Source organism: Fusarium keratoplasticum, chromosome 5, assembly GCF_025433545.1.
Source record: "Fusarium keratoplasticum isolate Fu6.1 chromosome 5, whole genome shotgun sequence".
NCBI lineage: Eukaryota > Fungi > Ascomycota > Sordariomycetes > Hypocreales > Nectriaceae > Fusarium > Fusarium keratoplasticum.
In genome coordinates this window covers 545,110-567,535 of record NC_070533.1, presented here as the reverse complement: position 1 = coordinate 567,535, position 22,426 = coordinate 545,110, and the positions used below count along the sequence as shown (strand labels likewise).

The 22,426-nt window shown below is 52.3% G+C and overlaps 9 protein-coding genes across 9 annotated transcripts; 3 read left to right on the top strand and 6 right to left on the bottom strand.

Annotated features, from left to right (window-relative positions):
* Window positions 1–720: 720 nt before the first annotated feature.
* NCS57_00684100 (Chitinase) lies at window positions 721–2,033 on the bottom strand (the record flags this gene model as incomplete). The annotated part of the gene is made up of 3 exons (XM_053056715.1): window positions 721–1,768; window positions 1,832–1,933; window positions 1,984–2,033. The coding sequence occupies 3 exons, from the start codon at window positions 2,031–2,033 to the stop codon at window positions 721–723; spliced, it is 1,200 nt and encodes a 399-aa protein (XP_052912910.1).
* Window positions 2,034–2,666: 633 nt separating this feature from the next.
* NCS57_00684000 (uncharacterized protein) lies at window positions 2,667–3,144 on the bottom strand (the record flags this gene model as incomplete). The annotated part of the gene is made up of 2 exons (XM_053056714.1): window positions 2,667–2,861; window positions 2,917–3,144. The coding sequence occupies 2 exons, from the start codon at window positions 3,142–3,144 to the stop codon at window positions 2,667–2,669; spliced, it is 423 nt and encodes a 140-aa protein (XP_052912909.1).
* A 598-nt stretch (window positions 3,145–3,742) lies between these two features.
* NCS57_00683900 (uncharacterized protein) lies at window positions 3,743–4,572 on the bottom strand (the record flags this gene model as incomplete). The annotated part of the gene is made up of 3 exons (XM_053056713.1): window positions 3,743–4,423; window positions 4,468–4,492; window positions 4,544–4,572. The coding sequence occupies 3 exons, from the start codon at window positions 4,570–4,572 to the stop codon at window positions 3,743–3,745; spliced, it is 735 nt and encodes a 244-aa protein (XP_052912908.1).
* Window positions 4,573–5,440: 868 nt separating this feature from the next.
* Window positions 5,441–6,757, top strand: NCS57_00683800 (uncharacterized protein; the record flags this gene model as incomplete). Its single annotated transcript, XM_053056712.1, has 1 exon — window positions 5,441–6,757. One exon carries the CDS (start codon window positions 5,441–5,443, stop codon window positions 6,755–6,757), a length of 1,317 nt encoding a protein of 438 aa, XP_052912907.1.
* A 477-nt stretch (window positions 6,758–7,234) lies between these two features.
* On the top strand, window positions 7,235–9,661 carry NCS57_00683700 (Fungal-trans domain-containing protein; the record flags this gene model as incomplete). Its single annotated transcript, XM_053056711.1, has 8 exons — window positions 7,235–7,313; window positions 7,386–7,422; window positions 7,476–8,324; window positions 8,383–8,449; window positions 8,496–8,685; window positions 8,739–8,916; window positions 8,992–9,120; window positions 9,172–9,661. The coding sequence occupies 8 exons, from the start codon at window positions 7,235–7,237 to the stop codon at window positions 9,659–9,661; spliced, it is 2,019 nt and encodes a 672-aa protein (XP_052912906.1).
* Window positions 9,662–9,929: 268 nt separating this feature from the next.
* NCS57_00683600 (uncharacterized protein) lies at window positions 9,930–11,024 on the top strand (the record flags this gene model as incomplete). The annotated part of the gene is made up of 2 exons (XM_053056710.1): window positions 9,930–10,617; window positions 10,666–11,024. The coding sequence occupies 2 exons, from the start codon at window positions 9,930–9,932 to the stop codon at window positions 11,022–11,024; spliced, it is 1,047 nt and encodes a 348-aa protein (XP_052912905.1).
* A 338-nt stretch (window positions 11,025–11,362) lies between these two features.
* On the bottom strand, window positions 11,363–14,578 carry NCS57_00683500 (Oxoglutarate dehydrogenase; the record flags this gene model as incomplete). Its single annotated transcript, XM_053056709.1, has 3 exons — window positions 11,363–11,889; window positions 11,943–14,343; window positions 14,399–14,578. The coding sequence occupies 3 exons, from the start codon at window positions 14,576–14,578 to the stop codon at window positions 11,363–11,365; spliced, it is 3,108 nt and encodes a 1,035-aa protein (XP_052912904.1).
* Window positions 14,579–15,249: 671 nt separating this feature from the next.
* On the bottom strand, window positions 15,250–16,726 carry NCS57_00683400 (Dihydrolipoyllysine-residue succinyltransferase; the record flags this gene model as incomplete). The annotated part of the gene is made up of 4 exons (XM_053056708.1): window positions 15,250–15,366; window positions 15,420–15,602; window positions 15,651–16,037; window positions 16,094–16,726. 4 exons carry the CDS (start codon window positions 16,724–16,726, stop codon window positions 15,250–15,252), a joined length of 1,320 nt encoding a protein of 439 aa, XP_052912903.1.
* An 891-nt stretch (window positions 16,727–17,617) lies between these two features.
* Window positions 17,618–18,974, bottom strand: NCS57_00683300 (uncharacterized protein; the record flags this gene model as incomplete). Its single annotated transcript, XM_053056707.1, has 5 exons — window positions 17,618–17,979; window positions 18,031–18,161; window positions 18,211–18,682; window positions 18,730–18,766; window positions 18,831–18,974. 5 exons carry the CDS (start codon window positions 18,972–18,974, stop codon window positions 17,618–17,620), a joined length of 1,146 nt encoding a protein of 381 aa, XP_052912902.1.
* Between the last annotated feature and the right edge of the window lie 3,452 nt (window positions 18,975–22,426).

Sequence of the window (22,426 nt, the reverse complement as noted above, 5' to 3'; positions counted from 1 at the left end):
GGTGGTGGTGGTGGTGGTGCTGGCACATGGATGAAGAAATAACGGCAATACCTCTAACTCCCCTCAAAGGTCACGACTGTTATAATGAATAGAGATGATAAAGTGAGAAAAACTATTATGAGATTCAATATTTCATCCATGATCCTTCTAGCAAGATATGCTTATACCTCTCTGCCTTTCTTGTGTATCACTTTTTTCTTCACCCAAGTCGATGGTTCTGTTCCTCGATGGTGGCATGGCAACGGCTTTTCTCTGCGAAACTGCCTGGAAGTTAGAAACCCTTGGTCATAAAATCAAGTACTCGTCAAGGACTGTTCTGGCTGTCGATTAGGGGCCTCTTGTTGGCTGGAAATCGGGTGGACGATCATTCCATCCTGGGAGCTGTTGGTTCATCTTTTGTAAGGATTGGAAACCTGATAGACATCCCGGGACTTTTGCGTCGGCCGCCTGGATCATACCCAATATCCTTGCGCGCTTCGTTACGCCTAACCTAGCTTAAGGCGAGATCTTTGTGACGCCGATCAAGACTGTTGTGATGACGAGCGGATTGCCTTGTCGGCCGCCAGTGTCAATTACACTATTACGTAGGTATTGAAAGATGTATTTTCGGATCGGTTTAAATTCATTGACGGATACTTCATATGTTCATGCCCATTTGTGCTTTAATCTGGGTGCCCTGTCCAGTCCTCTTCCGCTCCGTCATACTAAACTACTTGTATCTCAGTTGTTCGGAAACCTATTGCGCAGGTTATCATACTTGGTCGCTGGATACTCGATGCAATTCTCCTGCCTCATGAGCGCCTGCGGTCCTCCAAAGGTATTAACCACAGTCGTGATCAAGCTCTGATCACCCTCCTTGTCACCGCTGCTCTCCCACCACATGGCACCTCCCAGCCGCCACTTCTTGATGTACTCGGCCTTTGCCCACGCCATCTGTGGCGTGTCGTACGTGACCATGGTGCGCCGCTGCGGATCGTAGCAGTAGCTGGCACCGGAGGCATTATCGTTGTACTCCTGGGCGCCCGCGAGGGGTAGGTTCTTGTAGTCGTAGACTCCGCGCTCCCAGTTGCCCTCTCCGATGCCTTGGTATGGGCGGCCGGGACCGTCGGTGTTCTCGAAAGAGCGGCCGTAGAGGGGCATGCCGATGACAATCTTTTGCGGGTTGACGCCGCTGCGGACGTAAAAGTCGAGGGCGGCCGAGGTCGAGAACGGAGTGGATGAGGGATTGTCGCGCGACGGGTACAGGTTGGCCTGGTGGCCGGCCGACGAGTCCCAGGAACCAGCGTAGTCGTAGGCCATGAGGTTCCAGAAATCCAGGTATTGATCCATGCCGCGGATGTCTAGCTTCTGGAAGTTCTGCGCGCCCGCGGGACACGCCACGGTGAGCTCAAAGTGGTGAGGTCGGCTCAAGGTCTGGGCGTAGGCGTCCATGGCCTGGCGGACAGCAGCCAGCAGCTCGACATAGTTTCTCGCCTCGTTTGCATCCTGAGGGTACTCCCAATCAATGTCGATACCGTCGAAACCCAGGTTCTTGAGCAAGTCGACGCAGCTTCTGGCAAATGTGTCACGACCCTGCGGGGTGCTAGCGGGAGCCTTGAAGTTGCTGCTGTAGGTCCATCCACCGACTGAGAGCAGGATCTTGAGATTACGGTTGCGCCTCTTGAGGAGGTTGAGCTGCTTCATGCAACCGTAAAGGTTGGTGCCGGAGTCATTCCAAGAGTCGCCCTCCCAGTGAATGTCGGTGTCCGCCCAAGCGTCGGTGAGATGGCTGGAGCATCATCCAATGGTGAGTAAAGCGGATCTAGCGGGTAGAGATGGGGTTCAAGCTTACACTTCGCCCGTGTCGCTGCGGACATTGGCAAACGAGTAGAGAACATGGGTGAGCTTCTCTACGGGAAGATCTTGGGGACGATGCTTCCGGGCGTAGATGGCCCTGAGATGACGTTAGTCGATGGGCATGTATGGTCAAGGGTGGCTTCGTACCAGTTGACGTAGTAAGCTACGGTGCGGAAGCCTTCAGGACCGCCGCCCATTGTGGATGGAGTGAAGATGTTCAGAAAGGATGTATTGTGAAGAATCAATGCAGCAACGAGCGCAAAGACGGCGCTTATAAGTAAAAGCCAAGACCAGCTGCAAGTCTTGGGTCGTGAGCTGGGCTGCCTCTGCTGGGTATTCGTGATGATGGTGGAGCGGCACTTGAGGGGCACAATGTGGGGAATCGCTTGAGTTGAAAGGAGCGTCAATTGCTAGCAAGCAACCTCTTAGATATAAGAAACGCGCCGAGACATCCTTGCCTCTTACTCAGCTCAGCCGCCATGACCGACCTTGATTGACCCAATGTTTGCATCCCGTCCAAGAAAGAAAAAGGCGTCGTCATCTGGGGCGGTGATTGGGCTTGGGCTTTCTTGATGCCAGCGCGTGTGGCGGTGCCGACGTGGCGATGCAACTAACCTAGAACAATGGATGGGAGCCGCGCAGTCGTCTAACGCAAAACGACTCCTAAATATAAGAAATGAAATATGAGAAAAATATTAGAGGTAACTAAGCAGAATATGAAAAGATTTATGGCATTATTTCTCATTTTTATCCCTCATTTAGGTCATAAATAGGCTAAAGTGAATACTCTTTATTGGCCTATGTGAGCGTAGTCGTCCTGATGTTGGGTCTTAACTTTCTTTACGACCATGCGGGATTTTGGTGAAGACATCTGCCTCAGTTGACCAGGCGGGTTGGCCAGTCTCGTCGACCCACGCTTCGAGAACGCTGACCTCGTGGGGACTGAGCGCCCAGCTGTTGCTCTCGAACCGGTTATTCTCCTTGTCGTGCCACTTGCTTATAGCTGTGCGTCTGTGAGCTTCTGCCTACCCTAAAGTGTAGACTGTTGTCAAGTGTTCACTCACGCTGCTTTTTGGCCACCGCTTTCCTTGCCCAGTCGAAGAAAATCCCCAAAACCATATCGTCAATCGTTGCAAGTCCAGGGAGAGAATTCCAGCCCTTAACATCATCTCTTTTGTGGAGGCTCTTGGTGACGGGCACTGTGCTGTTCTGCACCTTGGCGACGTGACATTTGTCGGCTTCGGGAAGGGGAAGGGCTTGCGCGGCGCTGATGAGCAGCAGGCCGAGTGCTGCGAAGGATGCCTTCATGGTGGTGATGAGGAGGATATGGGCAGTATTGGAAATCAAGCTGCGACAGCCAAGTGACCGTCAATGGGCTTTTATAATTTCACACCGAAAGGAGAGCTGACCTGTCCTCTCCTCTTTCATAAAACTCAAAACGACAAGTTGCTTGAAGCTCAACAATCTTACCTGGAGAAGCGCCGATGAAGAGGAGAGGTAACTAAGTAGATTTGCGTTTGCCCTACTGAGCAGATCGTGTACCTATAACGGTGCTTGAGGGTGGATCAAAATCACAACTTTAAGCTTAAGCCATGAGAAGTTCCTGCCCAACAGATCCATCTACGGAGAAATGGTTTATCGGACGATGGGCGGGATACGATGCACAGTTACTGGTCGCTTAAGCTTCTACTCCATGGGCAGGTATGGACGGCTAGAGAGGGTCGTGATGCGTGAAACACTAAGAGGCGCATTGAGAAATACGCCGTATAAAGGGTGGATTAAGAGACGCCTCAAGGTCGAGATCTAGGCGTTGGATGGGATACCAACACATCTGCGCCCGCACTAAAGCCTCCTGGTTCCTTAACTAATTCGGGCCTGCGTGCTTGAAAACACCCATGCTTGATTCCTACAATAGCGCATCCTGCTTTATTCCTCGAGATATATACTCTCGATACAAATGCCGATGCTGCTCCAGAATCAACAGTGTCGCAGCTGTATGCGGCCCTAACCGCGCAAAACTGGGTAACCACCCCCTGAAAGCCCATCTCAACCCCTCAGATCTCGTTAATTCTGTCATCATTCCGATAATTGAACTTGAACCTCCCTGACTCATGGTGCGTGTCTTGATGACATCGATGGGGCTGCATATCGTTGTGGCTAAGAGGCCTGCCAGAAGTGAAGCTAGCAGTTGTGTTGGTGCACCATCCTTGAGACTGAAGTTGTCTATCAAAGACTGCTTAATACCATCGTAGGAGGCAAGTTGACAGCCCGTCATGGCACCGGCCCGAATAGCGTTGGGAAAGACACCGCGGAGGTAGCCTTGGAGACCATCTGTCTTTGCGACGCGAACAAGAACGTCAAATACCGAGCGGTAGTTCTGTCGAAGAGACGGCGGAAGGGACCGGTCGTTTTGCATGCGCACGTTGGCAAGATCGGCCGGATTTCCGACGAGGGCACCGCATGCGCCGGATAGAAAGGCACCTGGTAGGAGGATGGTTATGGGGGCTGGACCACCCCCATGTTTCGAAGACTGTTCCTTGATGGACTCGTAGATGGCGAATCTTGTGGATCCGTAAGTCACTACATTCTGGTATCAGCACAAGCGATGGTAATCATCAAGAGGAGACTAACATTGACGAAGCAAGCCTGCTGATAGCTATGCCTCGAGTTAGTAACTGGCATCTAATTGATCTTTGAAGCCACTTACACCCCGGTATAGACCAGAGACACCCTCATTGCGAAGGATATGGACTATTGTCTCCAGGACATTCTTTCTTTCCGACAGCGGTGTAGCTTGAAGTCTGACCTTGACTGGAAACCACGACAAGTTAGTAACTCGGTGTCCTGGAAGCAGAGTGAGGAAACCACCCACCCAAGTCAAGGGGATGTGAGCAAATGACAGCCAGACATGATGCTGATCCGCCAAACCATTTCGGATATTGTATATTTTGTTTTGGTAACAATGTTTGGTGTTTATGATGTTCTGTAAGAGCTGGAAGAGACTGAACGGCTACTTGGGTATCTTGCGCCATGATTGCGGAGTGCTCCGAGAATGAAGAGAAGCCGGATATGAAGTGGAACGAATAGCTAGATCAACTGCCCTATTTGAAGTACTTGAAGGACAAGCAACACTTCTCTATACATCAATCATGGCCCGAATACTCCTGACAAGTCGGCGTTTTCTATACCATGTCGGAGCCGTGATGCCCCGGAACCGAGGGCGTTGCGCCACCGGAGCCGGCAAGGCCATCGGGGTCGGCGCCCAAGATGCCGTTGATATTATGGAAAAGGCGCCTGAATCGCCGAATCTTTATCCCTACCGGATTTGGAATGCAATTGAAAGATAATTGGGCGTTTGAAGTAGCCAATTCGGCTACTCAAGATGGAGGTCATTCTGGGCACCCCCACACTTTGTCCGCTGAGTCGGCTATATGCCATGTTACTCCACAACTTGTCGCCGTCAACCACCTTGCGATTGAACTGGTGATTCGGCAACTAGGGTTCTTGTAAGTGCAGCGAGAATATCGTGTTCATGGATAAATGAAGCTCACATCTCCAGACATTCAGACTCAGTATCACATCTCATCCTCAGCAATCTTTCAACATGTCACGATCAGTAGCGAATCAACTCTGGCGCTTGAGTCGCCCTACCCTCTCAGCTTCCCGGGCTCAGGCTGGACGGAGCCATGCCTTTTCAACAACAAGTTCACGGAGACTTATGGGGATGGCTGGCTTCACTGAGAACCAACTCATGGTTAGGGAAGCGGTGAGCCAGGTCTGCTCTGAGTTCCCCAACACCTACTGGCAGGAGCATGACCAGGAGGAGAAGGATCCCAAGGAGTTCCATGCCGCGCTTGCGAAGGATGGATGGCTGGGCATTGCACTTCCTGAATCCTTGGGAGGCTCTGGTCTGGGCATCTCTGAGGCGACTATGATGATGCAAACTATCACTGAGTCTGGAGCTGGTATGGCTGGCGCACAGTCAATCCACGCCAACGTCTATGCGACCCAACCCCTGGCCAAGTTTGGTTCTCAAGAACAGCTGGAAACGACAGTCCCCAACATCGTATCTGGAAAGTGGCGAGTCTGCTTTGGTGTTACGGAGCCAAACGCCGGCCTCGACACTCTCCGACTGGGCACCACGGCAAAGAAGAACTCAGACGGATCCTACAGTGTGACTGGCCAGAAGATCTGGATTACTTGCGCTCAAGTCGCCTCCAAGATGATCCTTCTTGCTCGAACTACGCCATTGGAGGAGGTCAAGAAGCCTAGTGAAGGCCTCTCCCTGTTCTCTATCGACCTGAACCGAGACCAGCCTGGTCTTGATCTGCGCAAGATCAAGAAGATGGGTGGTCGCGCTGTGGACGCCAACGAGGTTTTCTTCGACAACTACCAGATCCCTGCCAACTCGCTGATTGGCGAAGAAGGCAAGGGTTTCAAGATGATCCTTCACGGCATGAACGCTGAGCGCTGTCTCCTTGCCGGCGAGGCGCTCGGTCTGGGTTATGCAGCCCTGAAGAAGGCCAGCGAATATGCCCGTGAGCGTGTCGTTTTCAAGCGCCAAATCGGAATGAACCAGGCCATCGCACACCCCCTAGCCGATGCCTACATGAAGCTCGAGGGCGCCAAGCTGGCAACCTACCACGCAGCACGACTCTACGACCAGAGCAAGACGGACTCATCCATCCGACAGGACGAGGTGGGCGTCGCGGCCAACAGCGCCAAGTACATGGCTGCCGAGGCCGCATTTACAGCTTGCGAGAGGGCGGTTCTTACACACGGAGGTATGGGATATGCCATGGAGTATGATGTTGAGAGGTGGTTCCGCGAGTGTCTTGTGCCGAGGATTGCGCCCATTAGCAGGGAGATGATTTTGAACTTTATCAGCGAGAGGGTGCTTCAGCTTCCCAGGAGTTACTAGACAAGGGATAAGTGTTTAAAAAGTACATAGAATACAGAACTTCTTGATTAGAACTGAAATCTTCACACCATGACTGGTCGATGAACTCACCCACTTACACACAGAGCGGGGGGTACGTACACACCATTCACACCGACGAGGCCTGTATGTTGATAAGGAGGATAAACCAGGTCAGCCATGTGGTGGAAACGATAAGGATAACCAATGACTCCATACTGAATCCACCAACCCCATATCTCTCCTCCAAGAACATCGATCGATCTCATCTGCCCTCGGTTACTTGCCTCTCAGAAAAGTGGACCCATGACAATATCATCGCCGGATGTCCCTCCCGAAGCTCGGGTCTTGACTCTTACCAATTCTCTTACCAATTCACAATCCATATAACAAGACATTCTCCCCCGGCTACTCTGCCAAATAAGCCGAATGGCCAGTGTCATTGTTGTTGACCCAAGCCAAGACACCGATCGATGCAACATGTTCCCATCAGCGGCTACCGATGACGCCTCGACGGCTACTAGCACTGTCAAACGTGCCCGCGCGAAGCATGCATGCCGTGAGTGCAACTCTCGGCGGGTGAGATGCAATGTCACAGAGTGCCATCCCTGCTCCAATTGCGCTTCTTCAGGGGTCAATTGCGAGGTGTTGCCGTCTCGTCGAGGGAGGTGAGTTGACTTAATACTCCTTGTATTGGATATTGGTCTAACAATTAGTCTAGATATCCGCGGAAGAACAAACGCCAGAAGCAGATTGAACAACAAAGGCGTTCTGCTCTTAGCCCCAGTGTACAAGGCAGCGATGGGAGACCCCTCTCTCACCGGCCGACATCATCTGTTCATACAGTGGCATCAGGCGCAACTCCCCAGACTGAAAGAGATGCTGCCGATACTAGAATACCGGCGAGGAGCCCTTCACCTTCAACAGATTCAGCAGCACCTGGGAACTTGTTCTTTGGCGAATCCAACTTTCTCACCCTGGTCCCTGGAATGCCCCGTATAGGAGAGCAGCTCGACGAACAAGATGACCAAAACGGCAGCAAGCAAAAGGCCCGACTCCTCTTTCCCATCAACAGCACACCTCAGTCCATGCCCGAAGGTGCATCTCCAGCTAGTATCGATCGCCTCAGTGTAGGAACATCACGATATCTACGTGATGAGGGCGCCCTCACATTACCCGACCTGCAAGCTTGCACTCCAGCCCTGCAAGCTTACTTCACCTGGTTTCATCCATGCTTCCCAATTTTGGATAGGGCAGAGTTCACTCGCCAACTGGCTGCGTCCGAGGTCTCATACCTTTTAATGCAGTCCATGCTCTTCATCGGGGCAACGTACTGTGACAATGCGACCATCACTTCCATGGGTTTCACTGATAGAACAGAGGCCAAGTCGTTGCTGTACACCCGAGCGAGACTTCTCTTTCATGCCGATTGGGAAAAGGATGAGACCACCCTGATTCAATCACTGTTTCTTATGAGTTTCTGGCGAGGTGGTCCCTCTGACGTTAGGGATGTGCGGTATTGGCTGGGAGTTGTCATTGGTGTGGCGGAGTCATATGGACTTCATAGATCGTGAGTTGACCCCTTGGACAAATTTCAAGCTGAGGAAGCAGAGACTGACATCTTCCAGACCAAGGTTCACGACTAGAGATCCTCAAAAGGCTCGTCTAAGGAGACGAATCTGGTGGTCTATCTACGTGAGTCCCCTTCGTATCAGACTAGATCGCCATCTGACTCTTGTAGGTCCGAGAGAGACAAGCAGCCGCTTCGCTGGGCCTTCCCAGTAGAATCAGAGATGACGACTGCGACATAGAGCCACTGAGCCCATCGGACCTGGAGTCTGAGACCGAACATCCCGATTTTTCTCCTTTTGGCTGCTGTAAGCCGGAGCACATCACATACGCCATCAAGATGGTAGATGTTGCACGAATACGTGTGTTACCAGGGAGAGCTGAATTGGGGTCAGGTACTAACTCGTTGAAATAGTTGGCCGGGTAGTTGATGTGCACTTTTCACCTGGCAGGCAACCGTCGACCCCTGAGCAGATCCAAGACGTCGGTGATGCACTCGAAGACTGGAGAGCAAACCTCCCAGAGGATATGAACCGCGGTGTCGAGGATGGTACGGCCTCAGTGTGGGCGCATCTGTTACACCTTGCCTACAAGTATGTCACATCTGCTAGCGGCTGGAGCTCTCACTAACAGTACCTGTGAAGCCATCTTCGGATCCTTATTTATAGGCATAAGTTTCTTAGACACGGCCAAGACGAACAGAGCGGGCAGATCGCCGTAGCGGCTGCGTCTAAGATTAGCAGGATCGCTGAGGACATGCTTGCACAAGGAACGCTTCGCTATGGACAGATGCACTTGTAAGTTGGATAAGTAACTGGAAAGAAGTACATATGCTGACCGGCGATTAGAATCACGAGTTTATTTGCCGCCCTCTGCATCCATGCCATCAGCATAAGGCGAGGCGTGGATGTATCTCGCCGCATCGCTGAGCATCGTGCGCAGATGTGTCTCCTCGGCCTGCAAGAGATACAAAAGTACTGGAAGATCAACAACAATGTGCTGGATTTGTTTCTCCAATATCTCGACGTGTCAATTGCCCAGCGACTACACGGCGCAACAAGCAGTGATGCACCCATCCACAGCATCGCCGACCTTGAATCAGGAGTGACTTCGGAAGACCAGCAAGGAAGTGCAGATGCAGCCAGTCCAGGAGAGCGGACACATGACTTTCCCACCCCGCAGACGCAGGCCCAGACAAGAGTCTTTGAAGACCAATACTTTAATCTTTTGTACGGACCCTGGGAGGGTGATGACGGCATGGCGGATCTCGGCCTGGTCCTGCAGGCGAATGATCCAATGCAGATGGAGAGTCTCAATATCCTGGGCCGTTCGCGGTGAATCAAACTCCGGAGATGACATCCGAGTCTGAAGTGGAGACCGGCTACTTCGGTTACTTGGAGGGGAGCTCAAGTAGCCGAGATCACGGCCGGGAACCCCGGTTCCACCTCCGTTCTCCACCCGGACCATGACCGAACTGACTCCGTCGTCTTGTTGGCTGGTTACCGGTTGAGTGTTATACATACATGGAATTCCCGCCATATGCCTTGACCAGGTCCTTCAACTGCACCTATCCATCTATTGTCAGTCATTGAGAAGCGGGATCAGGATGATGAAATCGATTCACCTCCGTCAAGCCGGACGCATTGCTCAGGCAGCATCATGCCAGCGACGAGGCTTCACAGTCTCTTCACGTCTACAGAAGGCCACAGCTGCAGATGCTTCATCATATCTTCTTGAAAACTTTGCCGACAAGTCTGTTATCCGTCGTCAACTCATCGACGCCAACCAATTACAAAAGCTCGCTCTCACGCTTGGCCGTCCCAACCTCAACGGCACAGACGTTTCTGAGAATGCGCCAGTAGCTGGAACTCCTGTGCCTCCGGGATATCATCTGGCGTATTTCACGCCAAATGGCACTGAGGGAGACCTTGGTGCGGATGGAACAGACAGGACATTTAATGCGTCTGCCCCGTTCACGAGGAGAATGTGGGCTGGCGGAAAGATGCAGTGGGCAGAGCCCTCAAGTGGTGCTCTCCTTCGAGTTGGAGATGAGGTTGAAGAGCGGACAAGGCTGTTGAGTGCTGTCCCAAAGAAGAGCCGCTCGGCAGGAGAAATGGTTCTGGTTGAGGTTGAGAAAGAGTTCTGGGGTCCAAAGGGTTTGGCCTTGACTGATCGTCGATCATGGGTCTTTCGACCTGAGATTGACCTTAATGCCATCAAGGAGCCGCCAAAGCCGCTTGAAAACGTCACTCGTGGTCCATCATCTGTGAAGGACTTGGCAACCAAGAGCGAGGGTATGTCCTCTGAACCATCTATACACGATCATTCACTGACAACAGCAGGCGCTCCCATCCGAGAACTTCGATGGTCACCAGTTGGTCTATTCAGATTCTCTGCTCTCACATTCAACGGCCACATGATCCACTACAACGAGGACTGGACTCGCAACGTGGAAGATCACCCCGGCCTGGTGGTTCATGGGCCCCTGAATCTCATCAATCTCCTGAACTACTGGCGCGACATTCATGGAAACGGAGAGGGTCCTAGAGATATCAAGTATAGGGCCATGTCGCCTTTGTATGCGGGTGAGACGTACAACATCCGGACGGATGGTGTGCGAGATGCCGAGGGTGGAAAGGTTTGGGATGTATTGGTGGAAAAGAATGGCACTGTTTGCATGAAGAGCGAGATATCAGCTTAAAAAGACATTTTGGGCTCTACGTATTATTAAAAAAATCTTTCTAGTCCCAAGATGTGGCCCTTTCCATCGTGCTGTCTCATGTAAGTTGACGGTGCTTCCGACAAGCAGCCACTGTCCGCTCGGGTTATGACAATATACAACCCTGGTCTCAATGTGATTGTTGTGCTAAAAACGTGTTCTTTGCTGAGAAATATGGAATTCTCATTGCCTGGGAATGTAAAGAGAAATGCCTTAATTGACAATGCTACAATCTAGAGAGTTCCGTCTCAATGTAGGTACCTTTTAAATCTGGTGTTCCATCTTCTGCCCAGGAGCATCCCGCTCAACAAACCACAAAATCATTCTTGAACGCTGAAAGCATCCTCAAGCAGTTGCTTCTCCTCCGCCTCATGCCTCTTCTTCAATCCAGTAGCCGGGCTCGCGCTCACAGCCCTTCCAGCATACAACACCCTCCTTGCCGACAGACTATCCGACTCGCGGAGAACAGCCTCCAAACGATCGCGAACATAGTGCCAAGCTCCACCATTGTAATGCTCCTCTTGTGCCCAGACGATGTTCTGTGCGTTGGGGTACTTTTCCAAGTTGGCCTTGACTTCACGCCAGGGGAAGGGGTGCAGTTCCTCAATACGTGTGATGGCTGTGTCGCGGAGGCCGTTGGTGGCTCTGTGCTTGACCAGATTGGCATAGACTTGGCCTGAACAGAAGATAACACGAGAGATCTTGTCCTCGCTATCTATTCCGCCGGCTTCGTGTTCTGGGTCAGCAAGAACAGGCTGGAAGGTGGCAGAGGGATCAGTGAAGAGTGAGATGTCGGATCTGGCGATGGGATGGCGGAGAAGAGACTTTGAGAAGAAAATGACCAATGCTAGGTATTGCTGTTAGTTAAGGCACTCAAATGGTGGAATACTGTAGACTTACGCTTGCGGTATTCTCGCTTCAACTGACGGCGCAAGACATGGAAGTAGTTTGCCGGTGAAGTCATGCAAACAATTTCCACGTTGGAATCCTGATGCGCTCGATCAATAGCCTCTTCACTCGGCCAAGACCTGCCCTCCTCATTGCACATCAACAAGAACCTCTCCAGTCGAGCAGACGAATGTTCCGCTCCCTGGCCGTCATACCCATGAGGTAGGGAGAGAACGATGCCTGACCGATCAAGCCACTTGGACTCGCCGGCAACGATAAAGTTGTCCAGCATCACCTGGGCATTGTTGGCAAAGTCACCGAATTGGGCTTCCCACATAACGAGGGGGTTCGGGTCCGCGAGTGTCACGCCGTATTCGAAACCGAGGGCACCAAATTCGCTGAGAGGCGAGTTGATGGCTTCGTAAGGAGATTGCTCCTCAGAAAGGGTGTTCAAAGGCGTCCATGTCTCGCCCGTGGCCTGGTTATGCAGGACAGAGTGACGCTGTGAGAATGTTCCACGCTGGACGTCCTGGCCCGTCAGACGGATAGAGTGGCCTTCAAGACAGAGGGTTCCGAAGGCCAGGGCTTCAGCAGTAGACCAATCAACAGAACCTTGGTCAAAGCTGCTCAACCGTCCAGTAAGAATGCGCTGCAAGCTCTGATGGAGCTCAAAGCCTTCAGGCACGCTGTTGACCTTGTCCGCGATGGACTTGAGGGTGGCATGCTCAACAGCCGTCTGAGTGACGGGGTATTTCTCAACCGCCAACGAAGCTGGTGAAGGTAGAGAATCCCACCCAGGTGGGAAGTTCTTTCTCTCCGAGAGGTACGTTTTGCTGGCCTCAAAATTCTCATTGAGTCTATCCCACACCCACTTCCTCTGCTCCTCAATCTCAGCAGCGGTAAAGGTACCCTCCTGCACAAGCTTGTTGATGTACAACTCCAATGTCGGAGTTTGATCAGCAACCTGCTTGTACATCATGGGCTGCGTAAAGTTTGGCTGGTCGAATTCATTGTGGCCGAATTTGCGGTAGCAGACGAGATCGATGACAATGTCCTCTTGGAAACGGGCTCTCCAGTCGGCTGCGAGTTGACAAACAAAAGTGACGGCTTCGACGTCATCGGCGTTGACGTGAATGATCGGTGAGTCGGTGTATTTCGCCAGATCCGAGGCGTAGGGAGTGGATCGCGAGCACTCGGCATCAGTCGTGAAACCAATCTGGTTGTTGACGATGATGCGAATGGTGCCACCGACTTGATATCCGTCAAGTCTTGAGAGACCAAGAGTCTCATAGACGACTCCTTGGCCAGCGAAAGCAGCATCACCGTGCAAGGCAAGACACATAGCACGGGTGCGGTCCTTGTCTCCGCGCAGCTTCTGGGTGGCATAGGCAGAGCCAGTTGCGACAGGATCGACCGCTTCGAGATGTGACGGATTTGCAAGGAGGGATAGAGAAACACGGTGGCCTTCAGGAGTGATGCGATGACCGTCGTGCCCAAGGTGGTACTTGACATCACCGGCCATACCAGGAAGATCAGCAGTGACTCGTCCCCCAAACTCGGCGAGAATCGCTTCGCGGGGCTTGCCATAGACAGTACCCAGCATGGTCAATCTTCCTCGATGACAGCTCCCAATAACAATATCCTCAATACCGTGAACATCGACACTCTGGTCGATAAGAGAAGTAACACCAGGAGCAAGACCCTCAGCGCCATCAAGACCAAACCGCTTCTCAGTGGGGAACTTGGTAGCAATGAAGCGCTCAAAGCCAGTGCTCCAGATGAGACTATCCAGGATGCGCTTCTTCTCATCTGGCGAGAAATTGAAAGGAGTTGGAACTTCGAGTCTTTCACGAAGCCATTCGCGTTTCTCAGCGCTTGGGATGTGTGAATACTCGATGCCATAGTTGCCGCAGTACATCGACTCATATGCGGACACAATCTCCCTCAGGGTCATCGACTTGCGGCCCTGGGCTGCGAAATGAGGCAAAAGATCCGGGCCGAGAGCGAATTCCCGGTTTAGGTCAGCGGCAGTGAAGCCGTGATAGGCGGGGTTCAACTCTTCCGGGTGTTCGGCGTGAGGAGCCTGGCCATTCTTGCGAAGCCCAAGGGGGTCGATGTTGGCGACGTGATGTCCATGTGATTGATACGCAGCAGCAAGTTTGCTCAACTTTAGCTGGTCCGCCACCTGGCTACCTTGTGATGGATGAACTTGAGATTGCAGAGCTGGATCCCGAGGCGATAGATAGCCAGGGGGCAATTGGACAGCCTGGGCGGGCGACTGTGATCTATCCTCCATGTTGCGGAAGTAGGTCCTCCATGATACATGGACAGACTCCGGGGACTCTCTCCAAGACTGATACATCTCATCAATGTATGAAGCAGCGCCTCCCTGGAGAAAGGACTCCGCCTGTGTCTAAAAAGTGTAAGCCGCATGTAAAAGACCTTGTTAATAAGTGCAGTGTACTTACTGGGGGCTCCGAAGGAGCTACCGCCTCTGCGTGCGCCGTAGCATAGTTCCTACCCCCATCCTTTCTAATGGTCTGGGTGGTTTTGAGCGTCGTGAGGCCTCGTGTGAGCTGGTGTTGACAGCAGACTCCACGAACAAGTCTCCTACCACCGGCAGAAGCAGAACGAGCTGACCGCAACATAATGACAGAGATTCGATGTTCAAAATGTCAATCAACCTTGTGAAAAGTCCATCGAGGTACAAGATGGATCAAAGATCGGATCGAAGCAAGTCATTCATGGAGGTCGGGACTTGTATCCAGGCCAAGATCCATGCAGCCCGCGGCAATGCCGTGACAACATCCACGGCAATCCCATGGCTATGGATAAATGACCCGAAGGCTAGGCGAGTTGGCAAAGGCGTTTAGAGGCGGATAGCTGGATGAAGGTCTAGTGTGGGCGAATCATGGGAGGCAAAAGGAAGGTTTTCGGGTGCGACATCCGAGGGCGAGTGAGCAAGAGAGGCGGGACTTGACGAGCTCGCTTTGTCGGTCTTTTGATGGCCGAGTAGCCGACTTACCATAGCAAATGGCGGAACCTTGGCAATGGCTTCTCGTTATGCAACTTGTAAACTACATGCATTGAGCATGAGGCTCTTCCCGTCTTCAATATGCTATAGGGTCTGGGGGAGGAGAATCGGCCGAGCTGTTCACTTGTAGAGTATCATGATTTAATAGATATTGGCAGTCAAACGCCTGTATTAAGTCCAAGTCTACAAAAAGCGCCGATCCATGCAGCCCTTCACAGACAAGTTGCGCCTGAGCCCATAAAGTCCTTTTTTTACTACAATACAAATGCTACATAAAGGCCTCCTTTACGCAAGAAGCATTCGAGAGGGATCCTCGATATACTGCTTGACAATGTTGAGGAAGCTGACAGCCTCCCGACCATCAATGAGACGGTGATCATAGGTCAAGCTGATGTACATCATCTGTGGAAACAAGGCGTTAGCTTGTGAGACGGAATAGATGTGTGTAGACTTACAGGTCGAATTTCGGCCTGGCCATTAATAGCCATGACGCGTTGTTGGATACCGTTCATGTTGAAGACGGCGGACTGGGGGTAGTTGATGACGGGGGTTCCAAACATGGAGCCAAAGATGCCGGGGTTGCTGATGGAGTAGTTGCCGCCTTCGAGATCCTCCATAGTGAGCTTTCCATCGCGGGCCTTTATACAGTTAGCGCATTCATCACTCTTGTAATTCTCTATGCTCACCTTCTTGGCTAGAGCAGCAACATCGCGCTCCAGCTCAACAATGCTCAGCGTATGCGTGTTCCTCAGCACAGGCGTCACAAGACCCTTGGGTGCCGACACAGCAATGCTGATATCGACATAGTCTCGCCACGTGGTGATCTCCTTGTCCGTATCAATGGCAGCGTTGATCTGAGGAATCTCCAGAGCAGCCAGAGTCGTGGCCTTGGTGAAGGCACCCATGTAACCCAGGCGCACGCCATACTTCTCGGCAACTTCCTCCTTGTACTTGGCTCGCCAGGCCATGAGGTTAGTCATGTCGACTTCTTGGATGGTGGTGAGGGAGGCGCAGGTGTTTTGGGATTGCTTGAGACGGCTCGCAATGGTCCTTCGCATACGGCTCATTTTCTCCTGCGCGACAAGTCGCATTAGCTATGTATGGCAATTACGACACCTTGAACACTTACAACTCGCTCGGTTCTTGCGGGACCTCCGGTGAATGCGCTCGCAGGAGCGGCAGGCTCGGACTTGGGCGCAGGCTTCGACTCGGCAGGCTTCTTCGCGGCTCTGGGAGGCTCATGGGGAGGTGTCTGCTCCTTGCTATGATTCTCCTCAGCCTTGGCAGGCTCTGAAGGCTTCGTCTCTTGCTTGGGCTCCTCCTTGGGTGGTTGTTGAGCCTCTCCCTCTCCCTCGCTCTTGGGAGCACTGGCCTCGCCGCCCGTCACGATGCGCGCAAGATCTTGACCAACTACAACAGTATCTCCCTCGGCAGCAAAGTATTCGGCGATGACGGCAGTCTCGGGGGCGGGAACGGAAATGTCGATCTTGTCAGTCTCGATGCTGGCAAGCTCCTCGTCGGCTTCAATGGTCTCGCCGACCTTCTTGGTCAAGCTGGCTAATGTGCCCTCGTTAAGGGACTCGGCCATTGGGGGCACCTTGACTATGAGTTCACCATTGAGAACTCTCGAGAAGCCAAAGAGACGACGCTGGGTGTCGATTGCGCCGCGATGGCAGAGGAAGGCATTGGCGTGGGCTCGAGGGATTGTGCGCGAGAGGCCGGCGAGGCCAGCGACGGCCTTGAATCGTATAGCGGAAGCCATCTTTACTCTGGTCCGTAGATTGATGGTGACAAGAAAGGACAGACACACAGCTTGCGGGGAAGATCAAGTCGGGATCAATCTAACCGAGCTTCTTTGAGCATCGCACGGACTCTATCTCTCTTGGTGTTGCGATTGAGCGGGCAAAGGGAGAAGATGATGGTTCGACTTGAGCAAGAGAACCTTGGTTAAGAAAGAGGCTTTACAAGTCCGAGGAAGGTCAAGTCCCGTCGACGTCAGGAAGTGGAAGCTACGTACCCTCGGCGAATGGTGAGTCTGCGATTCCAAACGGCTAAACGATAATATTCGGACGCCGGACATTGAAATCCGGCGTGCGTGAAGCCGTGAGGAAGGAAGGATTACATTGCCGAGCTCGGCTATTACGTTCTTTTTCTCCAGCATTTATCACCTTAAATGCCCCTGGAGCTGGAGATTTGGTCGGTTCAAGATCATCTATGCCGAAGATCCAGATCGAAATGAGATGGTTCTTGTGACCAGGTCAAGTACTTTCGCGGCTTTGGCTTCGAGGCTAGCGTAGCCGTGACCTATCACCTCGGTGAGTCAAGGTGAGCGCCGTTACGACACTGTTTGCTCAGTGATACCTCAAGCACCGTGTCTTTCAGTCCTGAATGGAATTAGACACTGTACGAGTCTGCAGGTCGGAGGCACACCACCTCGGAACGCCACCTGCATCGTTCGGTACCGGTGTGCTGGTTCATCGAGAATGGGGCGCTAGGATGTGTCTTGTCTGCAACAAGCATTGCTGATCAACTCTCTCGGCGAGTTCCATGCGCATATTTAACAGTATTTATTGTATTTGGTATCTCTGTATCAAATCATGCTCTAATAGAAGACGAAACGCCTAGGGTTGCCCCTTGTCCCAGCTCATAGTCGTCATATCCGTTCGACATTTATTGCCGTCTCATTATGTACGTGGATGCCGCCGCCCTGCTCCAGGTCCTGAAAGTCCCGGGATGACGTGTACTTTCGCCAAGGGCTCGATATCACCGTCTGCGCGCTGTGCGGCCAGTCGGGTGCATCAAAGTCTGACGGTCCAGGATCCATTCCCGGTGTCAGCTCGTGTGTAGAGCTTGAGCCGTCGCCGTCGCGCTCTTTGGTCTTGGTGATGCCCGTGAGCTTGATGCCGTTGCTGAAGGGTGCGCTGGCTTTAGTCGATTGGCCGCCGCCACTGTTGGAGCTGAGAAATGATCCCGGGAGGATCTTTCGGGCGATCGGTCGGAGCATCGGTAGGGAAGCTATCACATTGATCAGTACCCCGTAAACCATGTCAAGATTTGACAGCATACCAGCTATTACGGCCAGGTTGCATTCCGCGATGGACCAAGCGTAGTGAGGACCGAATTGCAACGTCGGCTCTGGCGAGTCCGATTTGTACCTGAACGATTCGATGAGGACAAAGATTGAGGCGAGGCAAGTCCTGGATACCAGTCAGCGAGACTCTAGCAAGTCTCAAGCTGTACACTTACACGGCGCCAAATGCGAACAAGGCGATGACGGCCACCTTTTGGCCCTTTGGAAGATGAAGCCTGCCGACTTCGATGGCAGGCAGTGCGAGGATGGCGCAGTCGATCAGGACATGCGTAAGGACGGTCGAGAAGAAGAAGGCGGATTCGCGAACGTGACACTTTTGAGTCTTTGTCTCAAGGGGCTCTTCCCAAAAGGCTGAAGTGGGAATGCATTGCAGTGTCACCATAAACAGTCGGAGGAAGAACCAGCTAACAGTGACCGCTGAGAGGACCTGAATCGGGACGCGAATGTCGGAATATTTGAAGAGTCGCCAGTAAAAGGCAACAATCGCAAACTTGGAAAAGGCGATGGCAAATGTATAGGTCATGCTCGTGCACCAGATCTGCAACCAAGCAGTCCGCTGCTTATCCGCGTACGTGTAGTCCTTGGAGAGGTTGTAGTCCATCGGTCGGCCGAGTCCATTGCGAATCCCTACACGATGTCAGAAGAGCTATGATCGAGGAGCGAGCTGCGCTTACAGATCATGCCATTGATCAAGAGTGCCAATGAGCCGATCTAAAAAAAAAAAATGAGGTTATTCAGGATATTCGCGCATCTGATGGTCGAGTTCGCGACCTACCCAACCCACAATGGCAAACACATCGTCCCAGCCATATCCAGTCTTTGTGATTCGACGCGAGAGGAGTCGGAGGAGGAGGGCAACAGTAGCCAGAGGGAGCGTCACGGCGGCTGCGGCGATGATATTGGGGGTATCATCCCTCATGGTGATGCATGATTGTGGGTATCGAGACGGTCCCGCATGAGTGTGTAGTCGATGGACGACGGCAGAAGCAAGTTTGGGCGAAATGGAGACAAGAAGAGGGTCAAACGGGCATTTGACAGCTATGTAGACTTCTAGAATGACTCGAGGTGTGTCCAAGTGGACGAGGTTTTCCTTCTTTCTCCAGACCCGTCAGGCTCCAAGGACACAACAGTCACATCATTAGGGGACCCCCATGGGGAGAGGATGATGCTGTGGAGGGACGGATCGCTCCCCGGCCTGGGAATCCCCTCCAAGTGGCTTCTAGCCCCTCGCGAGAAGAGTCGTGATAGGTCAGCGACTGCGAGGATGCAGATCATGGTGGCGACGGATCCTGGCACTCGGAACCGCTCACGCGCGGCGAAATTGCAACAGCCTCGCCTCGGCCTGTCCGCCGCCTTCTTGTTCTTGTCTAGCGGGTGTTTCTTCAGCTGCAAGGATGGTGGTTGTAAGGATCGTCGAGGCGGTCCATGTAACAAGCCATGTGCCTGCATAATCGCAGCCATCATGCATCCAACTGTCTCGGGGCTCAATCCCACGTCTTCCGACCGATCCGAATTTTGTTCCTCGCAAGGATTTTTTCTTATAAGGGGCTGTTGTCAGCCAACACCGTGGAGCGGCACGCAATATCGGCTTTTGCAGCTTCATAAAAAGGCGCATGAACCGGTGGGATGACCGTTGAGAAATTGGATTTGCGACAGCTTCTCTTTCCAGAAACCTTACAACGATAAACTAACCAAATCAGAGTCTAGGCAAGCTCAAAAGAAAACAGACAAAACTCAAAAGCATCCATTGCCAAAGCCAAAATGTTGTTCAAATCCCCTCCCCGCAAGCCATCGGCGTTTAGCTCCCGGGTGACCGTCACGGCGGCTCAGGCCACGAGCTAAGCAAGGATCTCGACCGTTGAAATAACCGCGAAATGGGAAGTTTCTCAAACCCTTGCTTGATGATAAGGGTTGAGGCTTTTAATGCTTTCCCCCCATGTGGCAGCAAGGTTTCACTGTACACCGTCAGTCTGACCAAACCTCTCGACGCCGCTTGTTGAAACCTCAACGCTTTTGTTCGATGAGGGAGCTTATGGTGACATGAGATGTGATACACCTCGGACATGGCGATCAACTATTTCTTAGGTCTTGAGCCTCAACTGTACGGCCTTGGTGGAATGTTGCAATCGGCTCAGCCCTCTCGCAGACTCACGCCATTCAGCCCAACCTGTCTCGACCACCTGAGGTTGGAGGCTTGATGGTACAGTGGTGAGACAAATCGTCGCTTACATGCACCTAGACATGGTACAATAAGCACATTTCCATTTTAGCCTCTTCATATCAAAAGCCTTTGTTGGATAGAGCACTCACAAGGGAGTATGTGTACTCGATGCTCATATCCATGTTGTTTGTTATAGTACCGATGGCGGCCCCTGGATCGTCGAGTATTCTGGGTGATCAAGTCAAGTCAGCTTAGGTATCAAGCGACACTTCTGTCCTCCCATCATGGTAACGAAAATGCCATCCTCTCCCCTTTCAAGTCAGTACCGTGATAGCCTCTCAGGGTCCTCTGTAACCCTGATTAGTTGACTATGGTCTCGTACAACTACATCTTGGTCTGGTGAGCCCCCGTGAGGTACCATATGTTCTTGCACAACCTCAAGATGATTGTCACACTGAGGCTCAACCGTCACCTCCTTGAGCAAGAAAAGGACCGCCGAGGAAGGGCCTGGTGATGGTCTCTTCTCAAGATCTTTTGCCACCGCTTTCTCAGACATCGAGCCCATCCACCAAATGGCCGTCTTAACCCCTTCCCTGCGAGATGCCTCGAACGAATGCGCCTTCCAAGGCGAACCAGATATCTACGGATTCGGCATCCGACTCGGAATATACCTCCAATGGACATCAGTCCTCATCGTGAGAGCCTTCGAGTTGAGAGGCAGAGCCAGCTTGGCCAAGTCCTACGCCATCTTCATCTTTGTCATCTTCGTCGCCCTCCTTTTCATGACCGCAAACACTGCCCCGTCCATCGAGGATGCGCCCAAAGGTCCCTACGCTGTTGAGGTCATGGTCCTCGCATACATCATCTTTGGCGGGGTCTACATCGTCCTGTTGACCGGTAACGACCCGATGCCAATCCAAAGCTTCGATGTGGACACTGTCACGCGTCTCTGTCGGCAATTCGTCTTCTGGTGTGTATTGACGGCTGCTTCTGTCTACTACGTCTGGTTCTGGCTCGATGGGATACAAGGCAGTGGTTTCCTGGGGACACCAGGAGGGTGTGGTACATACGGATTCCTATTTGCAAAGGTATCGCTATACAATCAGTCAGCCAAGACCTTCTCTGCTTTCTGTTCAATATTGGTCACGATAGGATGGGTCTGGGGGTTTGCCGTGTATTGTCTGGCGATAGCCCCCTGCAACTATCCCATACGCAACGAGTCTCGGCTGGCTAGAGCCATTCGATATTTTCGAAAATTCAACAGGACCCCTTCTCAGTCAAAAGACTTGAAGCGAAATGCTCGGAGAGAAAAGGTACAAAGGTATGTAATGTTATGCTACACCGCGTATTGGGCCCCTCTAACTGGAAGCAAGGATTGTCAAAGTTTTAGTACCGTACCTGAGAGTCTTTTCGCTGGTCTATTCCATCACGGGAATTGAGTTGACTCTATACTGGAACGGCGTCAGGGGGGTATATGATGTGAATTCGACAGGCCAGTTGATCCCTCTCACCATCGGGCTCTGCGGGCTAGTACAGACACTCTATGTGCCTACCCTCGAGGTTAGTCTATTCCACTATGATGAAGGATCATACACCTTGCTAACTGTTGAAGTGGCTCATGAAGAAGTTTGGCAATGGCTGGACCCGTGCAGAACAGATTGAACTCGAGACTGACTCAACATGAGATCCTCCATAGGGTACCCTATCACTGCCGTTTGCTCGCCCCCCCTTCCTACCCCCCTTTGGTCTATACCAACATCACTTAAGCGCTCTTCTGTCTGTTATCCACATGTTGAATTCTGCCCAGACAAGCAGTCCGACAGTCATCATCAGGGGGACCTAGCCGCTGATGAGTCGGGCTTGCCTCGCGATATCCCGGCGATAGAAGTATCAGGACATATAGTGCAGATCCCTTCTTAGCGGCCGGCATTTCGGATTCCTAAAAGCTTCGTCGAGCCGGAAGGCCGCATGCCGGAGATTAAACAATTCAGGACAGACAACAAGTGACTGGCAGAAGGTGATTGGAAGTTCGGCAGATTACAGTCACGCGGGTCTAGAAACCTCCATGGATCAGGTCGCATAAGGATTCTTGTCGGCACTGCAGCTCAGAGGCGCACATATTCCGCCTTGCTTGCTCACAGTGCCAACCGAGCTGCTTCGAGAGGATTCATCACAGGGGGCTGGTGGTAGCTTGCTAAGGGCCTCCTCGG